This window comes from Sturnus vulgaris, chromosome 32 (genome assembly GCF_052056855.1).
Source record: "Sturnus vulgaris isolate bStuVul1 chromosome 32, bStuVul1.hap1, whole genome shotgun sequence".
Classification (NCBI taxonomy): Eukaryota; Metazoa; Chordata; class Aves; order Passeriformes; family Sturnidae; genus Sturnus; species Sturnus vulgaris.
The window spans coordinates 43,845-68,423 of NC_142274.1; the positions used below are offsets into that span (position 1 = coordinate 43,845).

At 54.5% G+C, this 24,579-nt stretch overlaps 7 protein-coding genes across 10 annotated transcripts in view; 2 read left to right on the top strand and 5 right to left on the bottom strand.

The window, feature by feature from the left end:
* The window catches only part of LOC106864206 (potassium voltage-gated channel subfamily A member 3), a 1,520-nt gene extending 699 nt beyond the window's left edge, over positions 1 to 821 (bottom strand). The window contains 1 exon segment of the mRNA XM_088154836.1: positions 744 to 821. Coding sequence (XP_088010962.1) covers positions 744 to 821 — 78 coding nt within the window.
* LOC148220659 (uncharacterized) lies at positions 632 to 7,768 on the top strand. Of its 3 annotated transcripts, none has more exons than XM_088154802.1 (5): positions 632 to 1,260; positions 2,648 to 2,743; positions 2,837 to 2,925; positions 4,076 to 4,147; positions 4,592 to 4,911. In XM_088154802.1, exons 1-5 carry the CDS (start codon positions 1,223 to 1,225, stop codon positions 4,756 to 4,758), a joined length of 462 nt encoding a protein of 153 aa, XP_088010928.1. In that variant the 5' UTR covers positions 632 to 1,222; the 3' UTR covers positions 4,759 to 4,911. The 3 variants fall into 3 exon arrangements, with proteins under 3 accessions (XP_088010928.1, XP_088010927.1, XP_088010926.1); XM_088154801.1 differs by lacking the exon at positions 632 to 1,260 and adding an exon at positions 1,295 to 1,446; XM_088154800.1 differs by lacking the exons at positions 632 to 1,260; positions 2,648 to 2,743; positions 2,837 to 2,925 and adding an exon at positions 6,566 to 7,768 and having other exon boundaries at positions 4,592 to 6,434.
* LOC148220660 (uncharacterized) lies at positions 7,534 to 10,935 on the top strand. 2 transcript variants are annotated; one of them, XM_088154803.1, is made up of 4 exons: positions 7,534 to 7,672; positions 8,281 to 8,346; positions 9,786 to 9,966; positions 10,097 to 10,935. In XM_088154803.1, the coding sequence occupies exons 3-4, from the start codon at positions 9,890 to 9,892 to the stop codon at positions 10,539 to 10,541; spliced, it is 522 nt and encodes a 173-aa protein (XP_088010929.1). In that variant the 5' UTR covers positions 7,534 to 7,672; positions 8,281 to 8,346; positions 9,786 to 9,889; the 3' UTR covers positions 10,542 to 10,935. The 2 variants fall into 2 exon arrangements, with proteins under 2 accessions (XP_088010929.1, XP_088010930.1); XM_088154804.1 differs by lacking the exons at positions 8,281 to 8,346; positions 9,786 to 9,966 and having other exon boundaries at positions 7,562 to 7,672.
* Positions 10,936 to 12,589: 1,654 nt separating this feature from the next.
* Positions 12,590 to 13,665, bottom strand: LOC148220661 (uncharacterized). The gene is made up of 2 exons (XM_088154854.1): positions 13,385 to 13,665; positions 12,590 to 13,233 (listed from the first exon to the last, which is right to left on the bottom strand). The coding sequence occupies exons 1-2, from the start codon at positions 13,459 to 13,461 to the stop codon at positions 12,783 to 12,785; spliced, it is 528 nt and encodes a 175-aa protein (XP_088010980.1). The 5' UTR covers positions 13,462 to 13,665; the 3' UTR covers positions 12,590 to 12,782.
* A 277-nt stretch (positions 13,666 to 13,942) lies between these two features.
* Positions 13,943 to 15,192, bottom strand: LOC148220662 (uncharacterized). The gene is made up of 2 exons (XM_088154855.1): positions 14,963 to 15,192; positions 13,943 to 14,822 (listed from the first exon to the last, which is right to left on the bottom strand). The coding sequence occupies exons 1-2, from the start codon at positions 15,037 to 15,039 to the stop codon at positions 14,372 to 14,374; spliced, it is 528 nt and encodes a 175-aa protein (XP_088010981.1). The 5' UTR covers positions 15,040 to 15,192; the 3' UTR covers positions 13,943 to 14,371.
* Positions 15,193 to 15,452: 260 nt separating this feature from the next.
* LOC148220663 (uncharacterized) lies at positions 15,453 to 16,768 on the bottom strand. Its single transcript, XM_088154856.1, has 2 exons — positions 16,473 to 16,768; positions 15,453 to 16,332 (listed from the first exon to the last, which is right to left on the bottom strand). Exons 1-2 carry the CDS (start codon positions 16,547 to 16,549, stop codon positions 15,882 to 15,884), a joined length of 528 nt encoding a protein of 175 aa, XP_088010982.1. The 5' UTR covers positions 16,550 to 16,768; the 3' UTR covers positions 15,453 to 15,881.
* Positions 16,769 to 17,480: 712 nt separating this feature from the next.
* Positions 17,481 to 24,561, bottom strand: LOC106864362 (myeloid-associated differentiation marker homolog). Its single transcript, XM_088154857.1, has 3 exons — positions 23,708 to 24,561; positions 18,438 to 22,518; positions 17,481 to 18,307 (listed from the first exon to the last, which is right to left on the bottom strand). The coding sequence occupies exon 2, from the start codon at positions 22,508 to 22,510 to the stop codon at positions 21,641 to 21,643; it is 870 nt and encodes a 289-aa protein (XP_088010983.1). The 5' UTR covers positions 22,511 to 22,518; positions 23,708 to 24,561; the 3' UTR covers positions 17,481 to 18,307; positions 18,438 to 21,640.
* Positions 24,562 to 24,579: the final 18 nt, after the last annotated feature.

Sequence of the window (24,579 nt, forward strand, 5' to 3'; positions counted from 1 at the left end):
TAAATCCACCCTGGGACCCCAAAAAACCCCCAAAATCTCCCCCAGGAGCCCCCCAAAATCCCATCCAGGACCCCCAAAAATCCCAAATCCAACCCTGGGACCCCCAAAAATCCCCCCAAGACCCAAATCCACCCCTCGGACCCCCAAAATCCCACCCAGGAACCCAAATCCACCTCTGGGACCCCCAAAAATCCAAAATCTACCCCTGGGACCCCCCAAAATCCCCCCAGGACCCCAAAAATCCCCCTCAGGGACCACAAATCCACCCCTGGGACCCCCCAAATCCCACCCAGGATCCCAAATCCACCTCTGGGACCCCAAATCCATCCCTGGGACCCCCCAAAATTCCACCCAGGAACCCCAAAAACCCCAAAATCCACCCTGGGACCCCCCAAATCCCCCCCCCAGGGACCCCTCTTGGGATGGCCCCCATAATTTGGGGAGGGGTCTCAGGGGGTCCCCGAGGTTTAGGGGGTCCCCGCCACGATATGGGGGGGTGTGGGGATCCCCAAAGTTTAGGTGACGCCCCCCACAATTTGGGATGCGATCCCTCAAAATTTCCCCCCTCCCCCTAAACTCATCCTTACACCCCCCCCCCCCCCCCCAAATTTTGGGGACCCCTCCCCAAATTATTCTTCCCCCTCATTCCAGGATCGTCTTCAGCGATTCGCGGGGGGGGCCCAGACGGATTTGGGGTGTTTGATTTTTTGGGGGGTCGGCGGGGGAGGGGCAGTTCTGGGCACCGCCCGCTGGGGGGCGCTGGCGGCGCCGGACTCGGCCCAGCTGAGGGCGCTGCTGGAGCCGCCGCCAGGGGGCGCCATCGCCGCAGCGGCCGCGCGCGACCTCCCGGTGTTCCTGCCCAATAGCAGCCCAAGGTGAGGTCACGTGGCGTAACCCGGAAATTAACCCCTAATTAACCCTAAAATGATCTAAATTGACCCAAAATTCCCCTAAACTGACCCAAAATGACCCCAAACCCCAAACTGACCCCAAATTGCCCTAAACTGACCCCAAAATGACCCAGAATGACCTCCCGGTGTTCCTGCCCAATAGCAGCCCCAAGGTGAGGTCACGTGACGCAACCCAGAAATTAATCCCTAATTAACCCTAAATTGACCCAAAATTCCCCCAAAGTGACCAAACTGACCCAAAGTGACCCAAAATGACCCAAACTGACCCCAAACCCATGAGCGACCCCAAATTGCCCTAAACTGACCCCAAAATGACCTCCCGGTGTTCCTGCCCAATAGCAGCCCCAAGGTGAGGTCACGTGGCGCAACCGGAAATTAACCCCTAATTAACCCTAAACTGACCCAAAATTCCCCAAAATGACGTCAACTGACCCAAAATGACCTCAAACCCATGACTGACCCCAAATTATCCTAAACTGACCCCAAAATGACCCAGAATGACGTCCCGGTGTTCCTGCCCAATAGCAGCCCCAAGGTGAGGTCACGTGACGTAACCCGGAAATTAACCCCTAATTAACCCTAAACTGACCCAAAATTCCCCCAAAGTGACCCAAAATGACCCCAAATGACCCAAAAATTATATTTTGGCGGTTCTTTATACAAGAATTTAACAGCAGTATAACACACGATATTACATAATGTATAATATATACATTATATATTAAAAATTATATTTAGAGTAATTAAAATTGACCTAAAATGACCCAAAATTGCCCCAAAATGACTCAAAATTCCCCCACAATTTCCCCGAATTGACCCAAAATGATCCCAAAAATTCCCCGAAATTCCCCAAATTGACCCAAAATTCCCCGAATTGACCCCAAAATTCCCCTAAATTCCCCAAAATTGACCCTAAAATTGCCCAAACCGACCCAAAAATTCCCCAAAATTTCCCCAAATTGACCCAAAATTTCCCCCCCTTAGGTCCCTCACCGGTTGCTGTTTCTGCCTCTGGTTCCTGGCCCCAAAATTCCCCAAAATTGCCCCAAATAAACCCAAAATTATCCCAAATTGCCCCAAAATTTCCCTAATTTGACCCAAAATTCCCCAAACCGACCCAAAATTTCCCCAAAATTTCCCCAAACCGACCCCAAAATTCCCCAAAATTTCCCCAAATTCACCCAAAAGTCCCCAAAATGACCCAAAATTCCCCAAGCTGACCCAAAAATACCCCAAAATTGACCCCAAAATTCCCCAGAATTGCCCAAACCGACCCAAAATTCCCCAAAATTCCCCAAACCGACCCAAAATTCCTCAAAATTCCCCCAAATTTCCCCCCCTTAGGTCCCTCACCGGTTGCTGTTTCTGCCTCTGGTGCCTGTCCCCAAAATTCCCAAAATTGCCCCAAATAAACCCAAAATGACCCAAAATTCCCCAAATTGACCCAAAATTCCCCCGAATTGACCCCAAAATTCCCCAAAATTCCCCAAAATGACCCAAAATTCCCCAAACCGACCCAAAATTCCCCCGAATTGACCCCAAAATTTCCCTAAATTCACCCAAAAGTCCCCAAAATGACCCAAAATTCCCCAAGCTGACCCAAAAATACCCCAAAATTGACCCCAAAAATTCCCCAAAATTTCCCCAAATTGACCCAAAATGACCCCAAAATTCCCCAAACCGACCCAAAATTCCTCAAAATTCCCCCAAATATCCCCAAATTTCCCCCCCCTTAGGTCGCTCACCGGTTGCTGTTTCTGCCTCTGGTGCCGGGGGTGGGGCTCGCTCTGCTCTGCGGGCCCCGCCCCTCCCTGCAGCACCTGCTCACACAGGTGAGGGGATTTTGGGGATGTCCCCCCCCCCCAAAATAAACACCCCCAAAATCCCAAAATTTCCCCCCAAAAAAATTCCCGAATTCCCCTCAGCTCGTGCCGCAGTTTTGGGCTCCCGTCCTGGAGCAGCTCCGGGGCTGTGCCCGGCCCCGCCCCCCCCCGCTGCCCCCCGAGGTTTTGGGGTGAGTTTGGGGACCCCCCCCCACCCCCACCCCAAAAAAAAAAAAAAAAAAAAAAAATTTTTTTTTTTTTTTTTTTTTTTGGGGTGGGGGGGTGGGTTTGAAAGTTTGGGAGGAGCCCCTAAATTTGGGGAGGGGGGAGGTGTGTCTGAATTTTTGGGAAGTCGTGAAATTTTTGGGGGGAACCCCTAAATTTGGGGAGGGGGTGTCTGAATTTTTGAGACGATTTTGGGAGACCCTGAACTTTTTGGGGGGGGGGGGGTTGAACCCCCAAATTTGGGAGGGGTCTGAATTTTTGGGACACCCTGAACTTTTATTTTTGGGGGGTTTAAACCCCAAATTTGGGAGGGGTCTGAATTTTTGGGACACCCTGAACTTTTATTTTGGGGGGCTTGAATTGAACCCCCAAATTTTGGGGTGTCTGAAGTTCTGGGAGGGTTTTTGGAATTTTTTGGGAGGGTCTGGAATATTTGGGTTTTTTTTTTTTGGGGGGGTGGGGGGTCCTGACCTCCCGTCTTGGGTTTGGGGGGGGTCTGGGGGGGGTTCCCCAAATTTTTCTTCCCCTCCCCCCCCCCCCCCCCCAGGTATCTCCTGATCCATCAGGGCCGGACCCAGAGCGGGATCGTGAAGGGGGGCAGGGCAGGGTATGGGACCCCCAAACCCCCCCCCCCCGTACCCCAAAATCTGACCCTGACCCCCCCATTGCCCCTCCAGCACCTCCCAAACCCTAAAAAAAAAATAAATTCCCCAATTTCCCCCCCAAAAAACTCCTTGGATTTAGTCCTCAAGACCCCCCCAAGTGACCCCAAAATCACCCAAGTGACCCCAAATCCCTTCCAGTACCCCCAAATCCCCCTCCAGGACCCCAAAACCTCCTCAAACTCCTTGGACTTGGTCCTCAAGATCCCCCCAGACCCTAAAAAAACAAAATCCCCCTTAAAAAAATTAATTTCCCCCTTAAAACACCCCCAAATCCCCCAATTTCCCCCCCAAACCCCTTGGATTTGGTCCTTAAAACCCTCCCAGACCCCCCAAGTGACCCCAAAATCACCCAAATGACTCCAAAATCTCCCTCCAGGACCCCAAAATAACCCTCCAGACCCCCCCAAAATCCCCCCAAACCCTTTTGAGCCCCCTGATTTTTCCCCCCCAGCCGGAGCTGATGCCCTCAGACACCTCTACACCCTCCTGGCCCCCCAATACTGCCCCGAATTGGGGGGCAAAGGTGAGTGAAGGGGGGAAAATGTGGGGTTGGGGACCCCAAAAATTTTTAGGACTCTTTTTAGAGGGGCTGGGGGCTTTCCAAGGGTGATTGAAGGAGTTTTGGGGGACTGGAAAGTGTCCAGGGGAGAAATTTGGGGGTTCTATGGGTTTTGGGGAGGAGGATTGGAGGGTCTGGGGGGATTTTGGGGGGCTGGGAGGTGTCCAGGGGAGAAATTTGGGGGTTCAGAGGGTTTTGGGGAGGGGGATTGGAGGGTCTGGGGGGATTTTGGGGGGCTGGAGGTGTCCAGGGGAGAAATTTGGGGGTTCTATGGGTTTTGGGGAGGAGGATTGGAGGGTCTGGGGGGATTTTGGGGGGCTGGGAGGTGTCCAGGGGAGAAATTTGGAGGTTCAGAGGGTTTTGGGGGAGTCTGGGAGGAGGTGAAATGATTTTTGGGGTGCCCCCCAGGACCACCCCGAGGTGCCATGCTGTGTTACACGGCGCTGCCCACACTCACTGGGTGCTGCCTCCTTCGTCCTGATCTGATGCTGCTGCTGCTGCTGCCCCCCGGGACCCCCCGAGACCCCCTGCACCCCACAGCTCTGAGTGCCTTGAGTGCCCTGAGCAATGGCTGAGGAACCCCAAAAATCAACCCCTAAAACCTCCCTGAGCCATGGCTGAGACCCCCCAAAAATCACCCCTAAAACCTCCCTGAGCAATGGCTGAGACCCCCCAAAAATCACCTTTCCAAAACCCCCCTGAGAGGAGAATAAATGTGTTGGATCTTCGAGGCTCGTTGTGGGGTGAGGTGGAGAAATGTGAGGGGAAAATGAGAGGAAAAGGGAGAGGAAATGTGAGGGGGAAATGGCGGAAAGTGTGAGGGGAGGAAAAGGACGGGAACCGTGAGGGGACAAAAAGGGCGGGAAAACGTGAGGGGAGATAAAGGGCGGGAAAACGTGAGGGGAGAAAATGGAGGAAAAGTGAGGGGAGAAAAGAGCAGGAAATGTGAGGGGAAAAATGAGGGGAAAAGGGAGAGGAAATGTGAAGGGATAAAAGAGAGGAAGGTGAGGGGACGAGTGGGAAATGTGAGGGGAGAAAAGGGGGAAAATTGAGGGAAAAAAGGACGGGAACTGTGAGGGGACAAAAAGGGCGGGAAAATGTGAGGGAGAAAATGGGGAAACGTGAGGGGAGAAAAGGGCAGGAAATGTGAGAGGGAAAATGAGGGGAAAAAGAGAGGAATTGTGAGGGGAAAAGAGAAGAAGGTGAGGGGGAAAGAGTGGGAAACATGAGGGGAGAAGTGGGAAATGTAAGGAAAGAATGGTGGCCAACATGAGGGGAGAAAACGGAGGGGGGAAACACGAGGGGACAAAAATGGTGGGAAACGTGAGGGGAGAAAAGAGAGGGAAACGTGAGGGGAGAAAAGGAACTGCCAACCTCAGTTCTCAGTTCCTGCAAACTCCATGGCTTCCCAGAAATGAGCCCTTCCTTTCGGTTTCAGCCCAACACCCTCCCAAAACCATTCCTGCCCGTTCCCTGAGGAATTTTGGCACCGTTACAGAATTGGATGTAAACAAATCCTAAACTTCCTGGAATTTTTTGGGTCCCTCAAGTCACCAGTGCTGGGATGTGCCTGACTCAGGTGTGCCCGAGGGGGGAGTGTGGGGTCTGGATTTAACTATTGCAATTGGTTTAAATGGTGTAACTGCTTTGGAGAATTAAACATTTTACACCAGTTACACTGGAAAAATCAACCAGTTAAACGAGTTATTCCCATTCTGTGATCCTTACAAGGACCCCAAACCTGTCCTCAGGGCACCCTCAGGTAACTTATGTGACAGGGACATCCTGGGAATGGTGATTTCAGGGACTCACACAATTCCAGGAAGTTTTTGTGCTTGTCTGTATCCAATTCTGTAACGGTGCCAAATTGAATGGGAAGGAAGTGAAGCAAAAAACAAAGAGTTAGAATAATTCTGCATCACAAGGGGGCCGGGTTTGGATTTCCGGCAAAAGTGAAAGCTCTCGTGGTATCAGTGACTGCTTTTGGTCACTTTGATCATAATTTGGTGGGGAAAGCAGCCGAGAGAAGCAGGAGGAGACCCCAGAGTGGGGACAGAAGGGTCTGGAACCAGGAGATCTCAGAGCTGAGGGGATCCCAGAGCTGAGGGGATCCCAGAGCTGAGGAGATCCCAGAGCTGAGCAGATCCCAGAGCTGAGCACATCCCAGAGCTACAATGGGGTCGTTACTGAGCCGCAGTGTGGAGATCCAGATCACCAACAGGACCCAGGACGTCACCCTGAGGAACCCCAGGTGAGGCTGGGGAGGAACTGAGGGGACCCTCAGGGTGCAGGAGGGAATCTCCAGGTGGGATCTTCCAGGTGGGATCTTCTTCCATCCCCTCCAGCATCTCCCACCAATCCCACCCCCATTTGTCCCCACAGGATGTATTTTGAATGTGGCTCCTGCTCCAGGTCCCCCCTGGCAGATTTGCATCCCGGCTCCATTGAAACATTCTTCTTCCCCGGGGCTACCCCATTTTGGGGAATCGCTGGGATCCTGGTCTACGAGGCCGAGTCCTTCACCTTGGCCATCTACTTCTCCAACCCCATTGACTACAACAAATTCTCCATGGAGCTGGGCCTGGAGCTGTCCCCGAGCAAAGCCCACCGGGGCAAGCTGGGCAACGTCTACGCCCGCATGGCCAAAGGCGCCTACTCCAGTTCCTGCTCGGATATCAAGTTTGTCCGTGTCATTGTGGATGAGAACCCTGGGACTGCTCAGCTCACTGACGGCCCCGTCAAGGTGACGGCCACCATGTCCTACACCACCGCCTCCATCCTCAGGGTGGTGGTGGAGGAAAATTGGAGGACTGAAAGAGGAAGCCACGATTGAGACCCCCCCCGACCAGGAAAACGCTGCCAGGAGAAATGAGAACCTGCAGGATCTTCAGCAGGACCTCCTTGATGGCTCTGAAACCACGGGGACAACCTGAGAACCCTGCAGACACCACCAGAACCCCATAGAGTCTCCCAGAACCCCACAGAGACCCCTAGAACCCCACAGACATTTCTGGAATCCTGTAGATATATCTAGAATCCTGTAGGCATATCTAGAACCCCATAGAGACCCTTGGAACCCCACAGGCACTTCTAGAACCCCATAGGTGCATCTAGAAACCTGGGGGACACCTTTAGACCCTTGTGCGACACTCTAGATCATCATAGAGACCCATAGAACCCCACAGACACTTCTAGAACCCTGTAGGCATATCTAGAACCCCATAGAGACCCCTAGAACCCCACAGAGAACCCTAGAAGCCCATAGGCATGCTTAAAACCCCATAGAGACCTCAAGGCCCCCATAGATGCATCTAGAACACTATAGACACCTCTAGAACCTTGTAGGCCCGTTTAAAACCCCATAGAGACTCCTAGAACCCCACAGAGACCCCAGAAGAACCTTCAGCAGAACCTCTTGGGTACCAGAAGAACTTTGGAGAAACCACCGGGACTGTTTGGACACCCCTGGACCCTCATGGACATCTCAAGGTTGGGATCTTGCAGTCTCTCTTTTGGGCCCTCCCAATCTCTCTTGTTACCCCTTTTTTTTTGCTTTGCTCAATAAAAGAGAATTTCAGATCTTGATTTGTGGAGTAAAGAAACTGGGATGTGGGATCTGGAGGGGTCTGGGGTTGGAATTTGGGATCGAGGGTGGGGGGGATCTGGGAATTACTCCAGTTACACTGGGGAATTAAACCAGTTAAACCAGTTACAATAGTTAAATCCAGACCCCACACTCACCCCTCGGGCACACCTGAGTCAGGAACATCCCAGCACTGGTGACTTGAGGGACCCAAAAAATTCCAGGAAGTTTTGGGTTTGTTTACATCCAATTCTGTAATGGTGCCAAAATTCCTCGGGGAAAGGGAAGGAAGAGTCAGGAAGGAAGGGAAGATTTGGGGCTCGTTATAAATGATAGTAGATGGTAATAGATGCAACTTATTTAAAAAACATAATATAATGTAACTAGGTGATTTTAAACAGAATGATTTTATCATATAATTTCCTTTATCTAGTGTCCATGCTTCACTTCAGAGCTTAGTATTCTATTTATACAAACCCCACTGCTTTTGTGATTAACATGAATCTTTTATCAGGTATCACACCCCTGAGAGGCCTGACCTGGAGAATAAATGTGTTGGATCTTCGAGGCTCGTTGTGGGGTGAGGTGGAGAAATGTGAGGGGAAAATGGGGGAAAATGAGAGGAAAAGGGAGAGGAAATGTGAGGGGAAAATGGCGGAAAGTGTGAGGGGAGGAAAAGGACGGGAACTGTGAGGGGACAAAAAGGGCGGGAAAACGTGAGGGGAGATAAAGGGCGGGAAAACGTGAGGGGAGAAAATGGAGGAAAAGTGAGGGGAGAAAAGAGCAGGAAATGTGAGAGGAAAAATGAGGGAAAGGGAGAGGAAATGTGAAGGGATAAAAGAGAGGAAGGTGAGGGGAAGAGTGGGAAATGTGAGGGGAGAAAAGGGGGAAAATTGAGGGAAAAAAGGACGGGAACTGTGAGGGGACAAAAAGGGCGGGAAAACGTGAGGGAGAATATGGCGGGAAATGTGAGAGGGAAAATGGGGGAAAATGAGGCGAAAAGGGAAAGGAATTGTGAGGGGGGAAAAAGAGGAAGGTGAGGGGAAAATAGTGGGAAACGTGAGGGGGAAAAAGGCTGGGAAACTTGACGGGAAAAATGATGGGAAAAGGGAGAGGAAATGTGAAGGGAAAAAAGAGAGGAAGGTGAGGGGAACAGTGGGAAACGTGAGGGGAGAAAAGGGTGGGAAACGTGAGGGGAGAAAAAGACAGGAAATGTGAGGGTGAAAATGGGGGATAATGAGGGGGAAAGGGAGAGGAATTGTGAGGGAGAAAAATAGAGGAAGGTGAGGGGGAAAGGGTGGGAAACATGAGGGGAGAAAAGGAACTGCCAACCTCAGTTTCAATTCCTGCAAACTCCATGGTTTCCCAGAAATCAGCTCTTCCTTTCAGTTTCACCTCAAACCTGTTCCTGCCCGTTCCCTGAGAAATCTTGGCACCTTTACAGAATTTTAACCCAATTCTAGCCCAAAACTTACTGGAATTTTTTGGGTCTCTCAAATCGCCAGTGCTGGGATGTTCCTGACTCAGGGGTGCCCAAGGGGTGAGTGTGGGGACTGGATTTAACTGCTGTAACTGGTTTGGAGAATTAAACCATTTACAACAGTTACACTGGAGAAATCCACCAGTTAAAGCAGTTATTCCCATTCTGTGAACCTTACAGGGACCCCCCAAACCTGCCCTCAGGGCACCCTCAGGTACCTGCCCCAGGTGTGTCTTTCCTGAGGCAGGGACATTCCAGGAGTCACAAATCCAAGTGAGTTTTGGGTCTGTTCATAAAATTCAATGGCAAGGAAGGAGCAGGCAATTTCGGGGATGCACAAAATTCCAGGAAATGTTTGGGTCTGTCTATATCCAATTCTGTAAAGGTGTCAAAATTCAATGGGAAAGCAAGTGAAGCAAAAATCAAAGGGTTAAAATAATTATGTGTCAGAGGAGGGAGGGCGGGGATTGAGTTTTGGCAAAACTGGAAGCGCGCGCTCGGGTTTGGTCACTTTGATCATAATTTGGTGGGGAAAGCAGCCGAGAGAACCAGGAGGAGACCCCAGAGCGGAGACAGAAGGTTCTGGAACCAGGAGAGCTCAGAGCTGAGGGGATCCCAGAGCTGAGCACATCCCAGAGCTACAATGGGGTCGTTACTGAGCCGCAGTGTGGAGATCCAGATCTCCAACAGGACCCGGGATGTCACCTTGGGGAACCCCAGGTGAGGCTGGGGAGGAACTGAGGGGACCCTCGGGGTGCAGGGGGGAATCTCTGGGTGGGATCTTCCAGGTGGGATCTTCTTCCATCCCCTCCAGCATCTCCCACCAATCCCACCCCGTTTCTCCCCACAGGATGTATTTGGAATGTGGCTCCTGCTCCGAGCGCCCCACGTCACGGTTGTTCCCCGCTTCCTCCAACACTTGCCACTTCCAGGGCTCCTTCCCATTTTGGGGAATCGCTGGGATCCTGGTCTACGAGGCCGAGTCCTTCACCTTGGCCATCTACTTCTCCAACCCCATTGACTACAACAAATTCTCCATGGAGCTGGGCCTGGAGCTGTCCCTGAGCAAAGCCCACCGGGGCAAGCTGGGCAACGTCTACGCCCGCATGGCCAAAGGCGCCTACTCCAGTTCCTGCTCAGATATCAAGTTTGTCCGTGTCATTGTGGATGAGAACCACGGGATCATCCAGCTCAGTGACGGCCCCGTCAAGGTGACGGCCAACATGTCCAACAACAAGACCGCCACACTCATCGTGGTGCTGGAGGAACAGTTGAGGATTGGGAGAAGAAGCTAAGATTGAGACCCCCTGAAAGGATTCCAGGAGAAATGAGAACCTGCAGGATCTTCAATGAAACCTCCAGGATATCCCAGGAAACCTGAAAACCCCGCAGACACCCCCAGAACCCTGTAGACACCCCCACAACCCTGTAGACACCCCCAGAACCCCACAGACACCCCCAGAACCCCACAGACACCCCCGAACCCCGTAAACACTTCTAGAAAATTGTCACCTTGAATGCTGCAGACTCTCCAGAAGAACCTTGGAGAAACCACTGGGACTGTTTGGACACCCCTAGACTCTCATGGACATCCCAAGGTTGGGATGTCCCAGTCCCTCTTTTGGACCCTCCCAGATCTCTCTTGTCCCCCTTTTTTTTTTTGCTTTGCTCAATAAAAACAGAATTTCAGATCTTGATTTGTGGAGTAAACAAACTGGGATGTGGGATCTGGAGGGGTCTGGGGTTGGAATTTGGGATGGGGGGGTGTAACGGTGGGTCTGGATTTTCCCTCATTTTTTGCCTCAAAGAAGACCCCAAGGACCCCCACCCTGGTCGCTTTTGGGCAGGAGTTTTCTGGCCAGGTCCAGGTGGGTGCTTGCCAAGGGACTGTGTGCAGGTGTGTCACTGTGCAGGTGTGTGTGCAGGTGTGTCACTGTGCTGTCATGGTACCAGCTGAAGCTGCAAATACTGCACATCTGCACCTGCCTCCTGGAGCACCTCACAATGCTCCATAAAACTTCCCACATCTTGGCCAGAATCCACTCACTTTGGGAAAGGACCATAAAAAAGTGACTCTGTGGAGAAGTTTTTAGTATTTCCCAGGGATGAAGCCCCATCCATTGGCTGGCCCACGAGAACGTCCATCTTTACTGTTGGTAGTTATTCCCCCAGCCCCTCTTTTTCTCTCTCTACTTTGTTTCCTTTATCTCTTCCCTCTACCACAAATGAGTTGTTGGCATTCAAGAAAAATTAGTTGCTGTGAATAAACTGATTTGTCCCCCGCTGTTTGCCTTTTTTCACCTCCGAGATCCAAAAATGAACCATCAGAAATAAAATATCTGAGCAATCCCCCAGAGTCTGCGCTTCATTTTGGGGAGGGGGCACCTGAGGAATGGGGGAGGACATTTCCTACCTTTTTCATTTCATGTTTTCTTCTCTTTTCCCTTCATGTTTCCTGGCTTTTTTTCCACTCATGATTCTTCCCCTTCACAGTTCTGCCATTTTCTCCCCTCACGTTTTCCCGCCCTTTTTCTCCCCTCACGGTTCCGCCATTTTCTCCCCTCACATTTTCCCGCCCTTTTTGTCCCCTCACGGTTTCGCCCATTTTCTCCTCACTTTTCCCACCCTTTTTCTAACAGAACTTCTTTAATTCTGCAATGTAACTGGTAAGTAACTTCTCCCCCTCTGATCCCAATTCCTTTCATTCCCCCCAGCCCCCCGGATCCCAGATTGCCCCCCCAAAATCCCATAAATGAGGGGGGGCAAAATATCTCATAAATGAGGGGGGGTCCCATGATGGGGAGGGCGGATCAGGACCCCCCAAAACAGCCCCGAGCCATGGCTGAGACCCCCCAAAAATCACCTCCCAAACTGCCCTGAGCCATGGCTGAGACACCCCAAAAATCACCTCCCAAAACCCCCCTGAGAGGCCTGACCTGGAGAATAAATGTGTTGGATCTTCGAGGCTTCTTGTGGGGTGAGGTGGAGAAATGTGAGGGGAAAATGGGGAAAAATGAGGGGAAAAGGGAGAGGAAATGTGAAGGGAAAAAGAGAGGAAGGTGAGGGGGAAAGAGCAGGAAATGTGAGGGGGAAAATGGCGGGAACCGTGAGGGGACAAAAAGGGCGGGAAAATGTGAGGGGAGGAAAGGGGGGGAAATGTGAGGGGAGAAAATGGCAGGAAATGTGAGGGGGGAAATGGGGAAAACTGAGGGGAAAAGGGAGAGGAATTGTGAGGGGGAAAAGAGAGGAAGGTGAGGAAGAAAAGGGTGAGAAATGTGAGGGGAGAAAAGAGAGGGAAACGTGAGGGGAGAAAAGGGCAGGAAATATTCTCTACCCGAAGCAGTTTAACTGGGTTAACTGTTTTAATTCTCCAGTGTAAATGTTCCTCCCCTTCCCCATCCCAGCTGCTCCATCACACTCTGACCCTCCCAAACCTCCCAAAGCCCCTGTGCTTCCAGAGCCATCAAGGAGGTGCTACTGAAGATCCTGCAGGTTCTCATTTCTCCTGCCAGCTTTTTCCTGGTCGGGGGGGGGTCTCAATCGTGGCTTCCTCTTTCAGTCCTCCAATTTTCCTCCACCACCACCGTGAGGACGGAGGCGGTGGCGTTGCACATGGTGGCCGTCACCTTGACGGGGCCATCACTGAGCTGGATGATCCCGTGGTTCTCGTCCACGATGACACGATCAAACTTGATATCCGAGCAGGAACTGGAGTAGGTGCCTTTGGCCATGCGGGCGTAGACGTTTTCCAGCTTGCCCCGGTGGGCCTTGACCGGGGACAGCTCCAGGCCCAGCTCCATGGAGAGTGTGCTGCGGTCAATGGGGTTGGAGAAGTAGATGGCCAAGGTGAAGGACTCGGCCTCGTAGACCAGGATCCCTGAGACGCCCCCAAATGGGACGTAGTTCTGGAAGCAGCAAGTGTCAGAGGAACCAGGGACCAACTGTGGCGGGGGGGGCCCGGAGGAGAAGACACTTTGGAAGTAGGTCCTGGGCGAAGAAATGGGGTGGGATCAGCGGGAGATGGAACAACCCCTGGGAGCTGATCCCACTCCTGACAGCTGATCCCTCCCTTCATCCCCTTCAGAGGTGAAGACCGCCCTGCACCCCGAGGGTCCCCCCAGTTCCTCCCCAGCCTCACCTGGGGTTCCTCAGGGTGACGTCCTGGGTCCTGTTGGTGATCTGGATCTCCACACTGCAGCTCAGAAATGACCCCATTGTAGCTCTGGGATCTCCTCAGCTCTGGGATCTCCTCAATTCTGGGATCCCCTCAGCTCTGGGATCTCCTCAGCTCTGGGATCTCCTCAATTCTGGGATCTCCTCAGCTCTGGGATCCCCTCAGCTCTGGGATCCCCTCAGCTCTGGGATCTCTGTGCCTCCAGCCCCTTCTGTCCCCACTCTGGAGTCTCCTCCCAGTGCTCTGGCCACAGCCAGGGTCCACTCACTCGGGGTCAAAGTCCATGGTCTCCAACCCTGCTGCTTATCAAGAATGAGAACTTTCACTTTCACTGCAGGCTTCCCAAGCCCTGCTCCTTCCTTGCCATGGAATTTTATGAACAGACTGAAAACTCACTTGGATTTGTGAGTCACCAATCCTGGAATGACCCTTGGATCTTCCCGTTCCCAGATTTCCCCCCAACCCCAAATTCCAACCCCAGACCCCTCCAGATCCCACATCCCAGTTTCTTTACTCCACAAATCAAGATCTGAAATTCTCTTTTATTGAGCAAAGCAAAAAAAAAGGGGAACAAGAGAGACTGGGAGGGCCCAAAAGAGAGACTGCAAGATCCCAACCTTGAGATGTCCATGAGGGTCCAGGGGTGTCCAAACAGTTCCAGTGGTTTCTCCAAAGTTCTTCTGGTACCCAAGAGGTTCTGTTGAAGGTTCTTCTGGGGTCTCTGTGGGGTTCTAGGGGTCTCTATGGGGTTCTAGATATGGCTACAGGATTCCAGAAATGTCTGTGGGGTTCTAGGGGTCTCTGTGGGGTTCTGGGAGTCTCTATGGGGTTCTGGGGGTGTCTGCAGGGTTCTCAGGTTGTCCCCGTGGTTTCAGAGCCGTCCAGGAGGTCCTGCTGAAGATCCTGCAGGTTCTCATTTCTCCTGCCAGCGTTTTCCTGGGCGGGGGGGTCTCAATCTTGCCTTAGTCCCTCAGTCCTCCAATTTTCCTCCACCACCACCGTGAGGATGGAGGCGGTGGTGTAGGACATGGTGGCCGTCACCTTGACGGGGCCGTCACTGAGCTGAGCAGTCCCAGGGTTCTCATCCACAATGACACGGACAAACTTGATATCCGAGCAGGAACTGGAGTAGGCGCCTTTGGCCATGCGGGCGTAGATGTTGCCCAGCTTGCCCAGGTGGGCTTTGCTCAGGGACAGCTCCAGGCCCAGCTCCATGGAGAATTTGTTGTAGTCAATGGGGTTGGAGAAGTAGATGGCCAAGGTGAAGGACTCGGCCTCGTAGACCAGGATCCCAGCGATTCCCCAAAATGGGATAGCCCCGGGGAAGTGGCAAGTGTTGGAGGAACCGGGGAGCAACTGTGACATAGATTGCTTGGGGTAGGAGCCATGTTCAAAATACATCCTGTGGGGAGAAATGGGGTGGGATTGGTGGGAGATGCTGGAGGGACCAGCAGGGGATGGAAGAAGATCCCACCTGGAAGATCCCACCTGGAGATTCCCCCCTGCACCCCGAGGGTCCCCCCAGTTCCTCCCCAGCCTCACCTGGGGTTCCTCAGGGTGACATCCCGGGTCCTGTTGGTGATCTGGATCTCCACACTGCGGCTCAGTAACGACCCCATTGTAGCTCTGGGATCTCCTCAGCTCTGGAATCTCCTCAGCTCTGGGATCTCCTCAGCTCTGGGATCCCCTCAGCTCTGGGATCTCTGTGCCTCCAGCCCCTTCTGTCCCCACTCTGGAGTCTCCTCCCAGTGCTCTGGCCACAGCCAGGGTCCACTCACTCGGCGTCAAAGTCCATGGTCTCCAACCCTGCTGCTTATCAAGAATGAGAACTTTCACTTTCACTGCAGGCTTCCCAAGCCCTGCTCCTTCCTTGCCATGGAATTTTATGAACAGACTGAAAACTCACTTGGATTTGTGAGTCACCAATCCTGGAATGACCCTTGGATCTTCCCGTTCCCAGATTTCCCCCCAACCCCAAATTCCAACCCCAGACCCCTCCAGATCCCACATCCCAGTTTCTTTACTCCACAAATCAAGATCTGAAATTCTCTTTTATTGAGCAAAGCAAAAAAAAAGGGGAACAAGAGAGATTGGGAGGGCCCAAAAGAGAGACTGCAAGATCCCAACCTTGAGATGTCCATGAGGGTCCAGGGGTGTCCAAACAGTCCCGGTGGTTTCTCCAAAGTTCTTCTGGTACCCAAGAGGTTCTGCTGAAGGTTCTTCTGGGGTCTCTGTGGGGTTCTAGGGGTCTCTATGGGGTTCTAGATATGGCTACAGGATTCCAGAAATGTCTGTGGGGTTCTAGGGGTCTCTGTGGGGTTCTGGGAGTCTCTATGGGGTTCTGGGGGTGTCTGCAGGGTTCTCAGGTTGTCCCCGTGGTTTCAGAGCCGTCCAGGAGGTCCTGCTGAAGATCCTGCAGGTTCTCATTTCTCCTGGCAGCGTTTTCCTGGGCGGGGGGGTCTCAATCTTGCCTTAGTCCCTCAGTCCTCCAATTTTCCTCCACCACCACCGTGAGGATGGAGGCGGTGGTGTAGGACATGGTGGCCGTCACCTTGACGGGGCCGTCAGTGAGCTGAGCAGTCCCAGGGTCCTCATCCACAATGACACGGACAAACTTGATATCCGAGCAGGAACTGGAGTAGGCGCCTTTGGCCATGCGGGCGTAGACGTTGCCCACCTTGTCCAGGTGGGCTTTGCTCGGGGACAGCTCCAGGCCCAGCTCCATGGAGAATTTGTTGTAGTCAATGGGGTTGGAGAAGTAGATGGCCAAGGTGAAGGACTCGGCCTCGTAGACCAGGATCCCAGCGATTCCCCAAAATGGGGTAGCCCCGCGGAAGTGGCAAGTCTCTTTGGAACCGGGGAGCAACTGTGACATAGATTGCTTGGGGTAGGAGCCATGTTCAAAATGCATCCTGTGGGGAGAAATGGGGTGGGATTGGTGGGAGATGCTGGAGGGACCAGCAGGGGATGGAAGAAGATCCCACCTGGAAGATCCCACCTGGAGATTCCCCCCTGCACCCCGAGGGTCCCCCCAGTTCCTCCCCAGCCTCACCTGGGGGTCCCCAAGGTGACATCCCGGGTCCTGTTGGTGATCTGGATCTCCACACTGCGGCTCAGTAACGACCCCATTGTAGCTCTGGGATGTGCTCAGCTCTGGGATCTGCTCAGCTCTGGGATCTCCTCAGCTTTGGAATCTGCTCAGCTCTGGGGTCCCCTCAGCTCTGAGCTCACCTGGTTCCAGAACCTTCTGTCTCCGCTCTGGGGTCTCCTCCTGGTGCTCTCAGCTGCTTTCCCCACCAAAATAGGAACAAAGTGACCGAAACCCGTCACTGATATCTCCAAAAATGTGAGGTTTCGCTTTTGCCAGAAACCGCAAACCAAGGCCCCTTGTGGTGCAGAACTCTTCTAACTCTTTGGTTTTTGTGTCACTTCCTGCTCATTGAATTTTGGCACCCTTACAGAATTGAATGTAAACAGACCCAAAATCTTCCTGGAATTTTGTGTGTCCCTCAAGTCACCTGCCCCAGGTGTCTCGGGAGGGACACACCTGGGGCAGGTACCTGAGGGTGAGCTGAGGAAAGGTTTGGGGGTCCCTGTAATGGTCACAGTATGGGGTTAACTGGTTTGACTGGTGTAACTGGTTTAATTCTCCAGTGTAACAGGTGGAACTCAGTTTTAGTCCTCTATCAGAATCAGTTTAACTGGTTTAACTGGTTACATTCTCCAGTGTAACTCATGGAACTGGTTTATTTCTCTACCAGAACTGGTTTAACTGGTTTATCTCTCCAGCACAACTGGAGTCACTGGTGTGACTGGTTCATGCAATAGTATTCCCCCCGGTGATTCTGAGGTCCCCCCATATCCCAGGGGTCCCAGCTCTGATCCCAGACACCGGCAGATCCCAGATCCTTCTCCAGATCCGGGGTTCCCTCCTCCCAAATCCCCCCCCAAAATCCCCCTATAGCCTTGGATCTTCCCGTTCCCAGATTTCCCCCCAATCCCAAATTCCAACCCCAGACCCCTCCAGATCCCAGATCCCAGTTTCTTTACTCCACAAATCAAGATCTGAAATTCTCTTTTATTGAGCAAAGCAAAAAAAAAGGGGAACAAGAGAGATCTGGGAAAGTCCAAAATAGGGACTGGGACATCCCAACCTTGGAATGTCCATGAGGGTCCAGGGGTGTCCAAACAGTCCCAGTGGTTTCTCCAAAGTTCTTCTGGTACCCAAGAGGTTCTGCTGAAGGTCCTTTTGGAGAGTTGGCACCGTTCAAGAGGTGCCTACAAATTTCTAGAATTTTCTAGATATGGATTCTAGATGCCCCTACAGGGTTCTTGGGGTGTCTGCGGGGTTTTCAGGGTTCCAGGGCTTTCCATGAGGCCTCACTGATGATCCTGAAGGTTCCCACTTCTCCTGCCAGCATTTCAGGGGGTCTCAACCTTGACTTCCTCCCTCACTCCACCGATGTTTGCTCCTCCAGCACCACCCTGAGGATGGAGGTGGTGGAGTCAGACATGGTGGCCTTCACCTTGACGGGGCCGTGTCTCACCTGGGCCGTCCTGTAGCTCCTGTCCAAGATGACACGATCAAACTTGATATCCGAGCAGGAACTGGAGTAGGCGCCTTTGGCCATGCGGGCATAGATGTTGTCCAGCCTGCCCAGGTGGGCTTTGCTCGGGGACAGCTCCAGGCCCAGCTCCATGGAGAATTTGTTGTAGTCAATGGGGTTGGAGAAGTAGATGGCCAAGGTGAAGGACTCGGCCTCGTAGACCAGGATCCCAGCGATTCCCCAAAATGGGGTAGCCCCGCGGAAGCGGCAAGTGTCGGAGGAACCGGGGAGCAACTGTGACACAGGGTGCTCAGAGCAGGAGCCACATTCCAAATACATCCTGTGGGGAGAAATGGGGTGGGATTGGTGGGAGATGCTGGAGGGGATGGAAGAAGATCCCACCTGGAAGATCCCACCTGGAGATTCCCCCCTGCACCCCGAGGGTCCCCTCAGTTCCTCCCCAGCCTCACCTGGGGTTCCTCAGGATGATGTCCCGGGTCCTGTTGGAGATCTGGATCTCCACACTGCGGCTCAGTAACGACCCCATTGTAGCTCTGGGATCTCCTCAGTTCTGGGATCTCCTCAGCTCTGGGATCTCCTCAGCTCTGGGATCTCCTCAATTCCAGGATCTCCTGCTCTCCGGGATCTCCTCAGCTCTGGGGTCTCCTCAGTTCCAGGATCTCCTCAGCTCTGGGATCCCCTCAGCTCTGGGATCTCCTCAGTTCTGGGATCTCCTCAGCTCTGGGATCTCCTCAGTTCCAGGTTCTCCTCAGTTCCGGGATCTCCTCAGTTCTGGAATCTCCTCAGCTCTGGAATCTCCTCAGCTCTGGAATCTCCTCAGCTCTGGGATCTCCTCAGTTCTGGGATCTCCTCAGCTCTGGAATCTCCTCAGTTCTGGAATCTCCTCAGTTCCAGGATCTCCTCAGCTCTGGAATCTCCTCAGCTCTGGGATCCCCTCAGCTCTGGGATCTCCTCAGTTCTGGAATCTCCTCAGTTCCAGGATCTCCTCAGCTCTGGGATCTCCTCAGTTCTGGGATCCCCTCAGCTCTGGAATCTCCTCAGCTCTGGGATCTCCTCAGTTCTGGGATCCCCTCAGCTCTGGGATCTCCTCAGCTCTGGGATCCCCTCAGCTCTGGGCTCTCCTGGTTCCAGACCCTTCTGTCCCCATTCCGGGGTGTCCTCCCGGTGCTCTCAGCACACCCAGAACTGTTCACCCCACCAAAAACACCGCCCTTATTATCAAAGTGACCAAAACCCGTCGCTGTTATCTCCAAAAACGAGAACTTTCACTTTTGCCAGAAAGCCAAACCCTGCCCCTTCCTTCTCGTTGCATTTTGGCACCGATATAATCAGAGCCAAAAACTTTCTGGAATTTTGTGTGTCCCCGAAATCTCCAGCCCCAGGGATGTCCCTGTCTTGTAAGGTACCTGGTTTAACTGGTGTAACTGGTTTGACTGGTTTAATTCCCCAATATAACTGATTTGACTGGTTTAATTCTGTAATGTAACATATTTAACTGGTTTGACTGGTTTAATTCCCCAATATAACTGATTAGACCGGTTTAATTCTGTAATGTAACACATTTAACTGGTTTGACTGGTATTGCTGCTTGAACTCAATTGCAATTTGACTGGTTTAACTGGTTTATTTCTCCAATCAAACTGCTTTAACTGGTTAAACTCTTAATGGAACTGCTTTAACTGGTTTATTTCTCTAATGGAACTGCTTTAACTGGTTTAGTTCTCTAATGGCACGGGTTTAACTGGTTTATTTCTCTAATGGAACTGCTTTAACTGGTGGTGAGGAAGAAGAGGGTGAGGGTGACAAAAGTCCCATGAGCCCCCTCAGAAATAAAATATCTGAGCAATCCCCCAGAGTCTGCACTTCATTCTGGGGAAGAGGCACCTGAGGAATTGGGGAGGACATTTCCTACCTTTATCACTTCACGTTTTCTTCTCTTTTCCCTTCATGTTTCCTGGCTCTTTTTCCACTCAGGGTTCTTCCCCTTTTCTCCCCTCATGTTTCTGCCATTTTCTCCCCTCACGTTTTCAGCCATTTTTTCCCCCCCATGATATTTCCCACCCTTTTCTCCCGTCACATTTTCCACCCTTTTCCCCCTCCCATTCCTGCCCTTTTTTCCCCTCCCATTCCTGCCCTTTTCTCCCCTCACATTTCCCATCCTTTTTGTCCCCTCATGGTTCCCGTCCTTCTCTCCCCTCATGTTTTCCCGCCCATTTTCCCCTCACACTTTCCCACCCTTTTCTCCCTTCGCATTTCCCACCATTTATCCACCCTCCACATTTCCTCCCTTTTTTTCCCCTCATGTTTCTGCCATTTTTTAGCCCTCACGTTTCCCGCTCTTTTCTCCCCTCACGTTTCCCATCCTTTCTCCCTTCACATTTCCCCCATTTTCCCTCACATCTCCCCGGTTTCCCCTCACGGTTCCGCCATTTTCCCTCCTCACATTTCCTGCCCTTTCTCCCCTCACGTTTTCCGCCCTTTACCCCTCCCATTCCTCACTATTTCCCCTCACGTTTTCTGCCCTTTTCCCTCACACTTCCTGCCTTTTCCCCCCTTGTTTCCCATCCTTTTTCCCCTCAGACCTCCCACACTTTCCCCCTCACATTTGCCCCTTTTCCCCCGTTGCCTTCTTTTCCTCATCCCTCCCCCTTTTCCCCACAAATTTATGACCCTTTTCCCCCCTCATGTTGCCCATCATTTTTCCCCTCACATTTCTCACACTTTCCCATCATTTTGCCATCCTCATGCCCCTCACAGACACTCATCAGCCCATTAAGAAGCAGAAATATCCATTTAATGACAACAGATGTCCACCCCCCCAAATTAAGGCCTTAGCGGTGTCCCCCTCCCCAAGACCCCTTTTATGATCCCAAAATCCCATCAGGAGGGATCCTTCAGGCACTTGATCCCAGACCCCCATAAGCACCAGATCCTGCCCCATAGAGGATCTAGAACCCATTTAGGCCCCAAATTCCACCCTGGTGGGGACCCCAGACCACTGTCAAGGGCTAAATCCCAACCCATAGATGAACCAGGGTCCCCATTAGGGTCCCAGTATCTTCCCAGAGGGGACCCTGCCTCAGATTCTGCCCCAGAGAAAGTCCAGGAATCCCATCAGGGGCTCTCACTCCGAGGAGAGACCCCAGACCTGCATTAGCATCCAGATCTCACCTTGGGGTGACCCCTAGATCACCATTAGGGGCTCAATCCTGCCCTACAGAGGATCCAGGAATCCCATCAGGAGCCTGATCCCACCCCAGGAGAAGACCCCAGACCCCCAGAGAGGCAGAATCCCACCCTGGGGTGACCCCAGACCCCTATCAGGATCCCAATACCCCTCCAGGTCCCTTTTAGGATCCCAATCTTGCCCCATAGAGCATCCAGGACCCTTTGGGGAGCTTGATCCCATCCCAGGAAGCAACCCAGACCCCCATTAGGATCCAAACACTTGCCAGGACAGGACCCCAGACCCCTCTTAGGATCCCAATTCTGCCCCATAGAGCATCCAGGACCCTTTTGGGAGCCTGATCCCACCCCAGGAAGCAACCCAGACCCCCATAAAGGCCCTGATCCCAACCTGTGGGAGACCCCAGACCCCCGTTAAGGTTCTGACTCCCCCCATGATCCCCCCCGCTCGCCCTCAAGTGCCCCCTCACGCCCTCAACAGCACCAACCTCCCGGTCTGCCCCAAATCCACCCCGAACGCCACCAAATTGAGGCCGCTGAGCACGGCCACCAGCACCTTCCTGTCCCAGGGGCACGTGGCGGAGCAACCGTAGGGTCTCCGTGACTGGCCCCCCATGTCGTCCGAGAAGCTGTACAGCGCCCACAGCACCGTGGCCGCCCCGTAGGCCACCACGCCCAGCCCAGCGTAGACCCCCAGCCCCCAGCGCAGCCCCTCGGGGTCCCTCATCCACCCGCACCACCCCCAGCCCAGCAGGCACCCCCCGACCAGCAGCACCCCCAGCACGAAGGACACGCAGAAAATGCCCAGGCACCAGCGCAAGGCCGCGGGGCCCGACGCTGCGCCCAGCTCGGCCGACAGCCCGAGGAGGAGGAGGGCCAGGAAGGCTTCGGCCACTTTGAGCAACCCCGAGGGGGTGGCCAGGTACGGGGCGGCCTCTCCGGGCCTGGCCCGGTCGCGGGTCACCTCGGCGGCGTAGGCCAGCGTGGCGATGGCCGAGGCGGCCGTGGCGGCGGCGCGGAGGGCGCGGGGGCGGCCCTGGCCACCCTCGTGTCCTCGCAGGTGACCCAGCGGCCACAGCACGGTGGCGGTGGCACAAGCCATGGCGGCGGCGGTGGCCAGGGCCAGCGGGAGGTCGCGGCGGGGCGGTGGGCGGCGGAAGGCGTCGTTGAGGAGGAGGAGGAGGGTGAAGACGAAGGACAGGGCCCAGGCGGACAAGCAGCCGTCGCCCTCGCCCGGGTTCCAGTAGCCAGGGGCCGCTGCCAGTGCCAGGGCCAGGAGGGCACTGAGGGCCTGGACGCAGCGGAGAGGGGACGGCGCGCGGCACGGAGGGGGCATCCTGGGGGCTGTGGAGAGATGGGGGGCAGCGATATCGGGGGTGTTGGGGGGGTCCTGGGGTGCTGGGCGGGTATCACGGTATTGGGGGGCTTGGGGGTATTGAGGCTGGGGGATGCCAGGGATATTGGGGGGGTACCAGGGGTACATTTTTACTCTCAGGTTTACACCCTGGGGGTTTTGAGGGGGTCTTGGGGGGTCTTGGGGTGCTGGGTGGGTATCAGGGTACTGGGGGGCTTGGGGGTATTGAGGCTGGGGGGTGCCAGGGATATTTGGGGGGGTACCGGGGGTACATTTTTACCCTCAGGTTTACACCCTGGGGGTTTCGAGGGGCTGGGACACAGCAGAGAGGGAGCAGGGGCATCCTGGGGGCTGTGGAGAGATGGGGGGCAGTGATATTGGGGGTGTTAAGGGGGTCTTGAGGGGGTCTTGAGGTGATGGGTGGGTATCAGGGTATTGGGGGGGTTGGGGGTATTGAGGCTGGGGGATGCCAGGGATATTTGAGGGGGTACCAGGGGTACTTTTTTACCCTCAGGGGATATCGAGGGGCTGGGACACAGCAGGAAGGGACTGGGGGCATCAGGGGGGTATTGGGATTATTGGGGGGCTGGGGGGGGGGGATTGGGGAGCATCAGTGGGATTTGGGGAGCATCAGTGGGATTTGGGGTGTGGAGGACTGGGCAGACTAGGGGGTGGAATTGAGGACTGGGGGTGGAATTGAGGACTGGGGAGCAGCTGGAGATTTTGGCACTGGGGGATACTGGGGGTATGGGGGGGCTGCAGAGGGTGGGGAGGGGTATCAGTTTTTGGGGGGGGCAGGATGGAAATGAAGGCAGTTGAGGGGTGGGGCAGGGGGATTCCCTGCTTTGAGGGGATCCCCGGAATCCTGGCGTTCACCCCGGGGGTCTGGGGGGTCCCGGCCGTGCTGGGGGTGGGGGCGGTCAGGGCTGTGCCCATATAAGGCCTTGGAGAATCTCCTTCCTCCCCCCCCCCTCCATCCTGGGGTCGCCCCGCCCCAGGCGGGCGCTGGCTGCATCCTGTGGGTGATTTTGGGATGGGCGGGGGGTCCCAGCATCCAGGGGGGACCCCAGAGGGGCACAGGAGACCCCAAAATCCGGGAGAGGGGCACCCCAGGATCCCCCCCACGTTGTGTCACCTCCCCTTCTCCCTCAAGACCCCAGGGTGGGTCCCGGCACTCACCCGAGTGGGCTCGGGTTGTTCCGGAGGAGTTTGGGACTTTTTGGGCTGGGTTCGGGTCCTTCCGGACGGGACGGTGCCGGTTCGGGTCCCCTCCGGGCGGGCTCGGGTCCCTTCGCGCGGGGCGCTCCCGGTACGGGTCTGTCTGGAGCGGTTCGGCTCCTCTCAGGCGGGTCCGAGTCCCCTCGGGTAGATTCGGGTCCCTCCGGAGCTCTTCGGGTCCACGTTCGGTTCCTCCCGGGAGGGTTCGGGTCCTTTGGCGCGGGACTCTCCCGGTTCGGGTGTTTCAGAACGGTTCGGGTCTCCCCAGTTCGGGTCCGGCCGGGCGGTTCGTGTGCCCTCAGGCAGTTCGGGTGTTTCCGCTCAGGTTCGGGTCTCCCCGGTTCGGCTCCCGCCGGCCGGTTCGGGTGCCCTCAGGCAGTTCGGGTGTTTCCGCTGGGGTTCGGCTCCCCCCGGGTCCAGGTTCGGGTCCCTCCGCCTGTCCGGTCCCAGCCGTGTCACTCCGGGCGGTGCCCACCGGGGCGTGGCCGGGGGGAGTGTGACGTCAGGGGGTCCCGGAGAGTGACGTCACGCCCGGGGGGGCTCTGGGGGGGTCCCTGGGGTATCCTCGGGGTGGGGGGAGGGGCACTCACGTGTGTCCCCAGCCCGTGGGTGGGTGACACGGGGGACAAAGGGCGGCGCCCCCACCCCTCCCCCCACTTCCCCCTCCCCCCGCGGCGCGTTTTGGGGCATTTTGGGCCGTTTTGGGCTGTTTTGGGAAGTTTTGGCCGTTGCCGGTAGCAACGCGACCGCGACCGCCCCAAATATTTACTTGGTTTCCATGGGAACGGGGTGGGGGGGGCAGGAACACGGGGGGGGGGGACCCCGACGTCCGG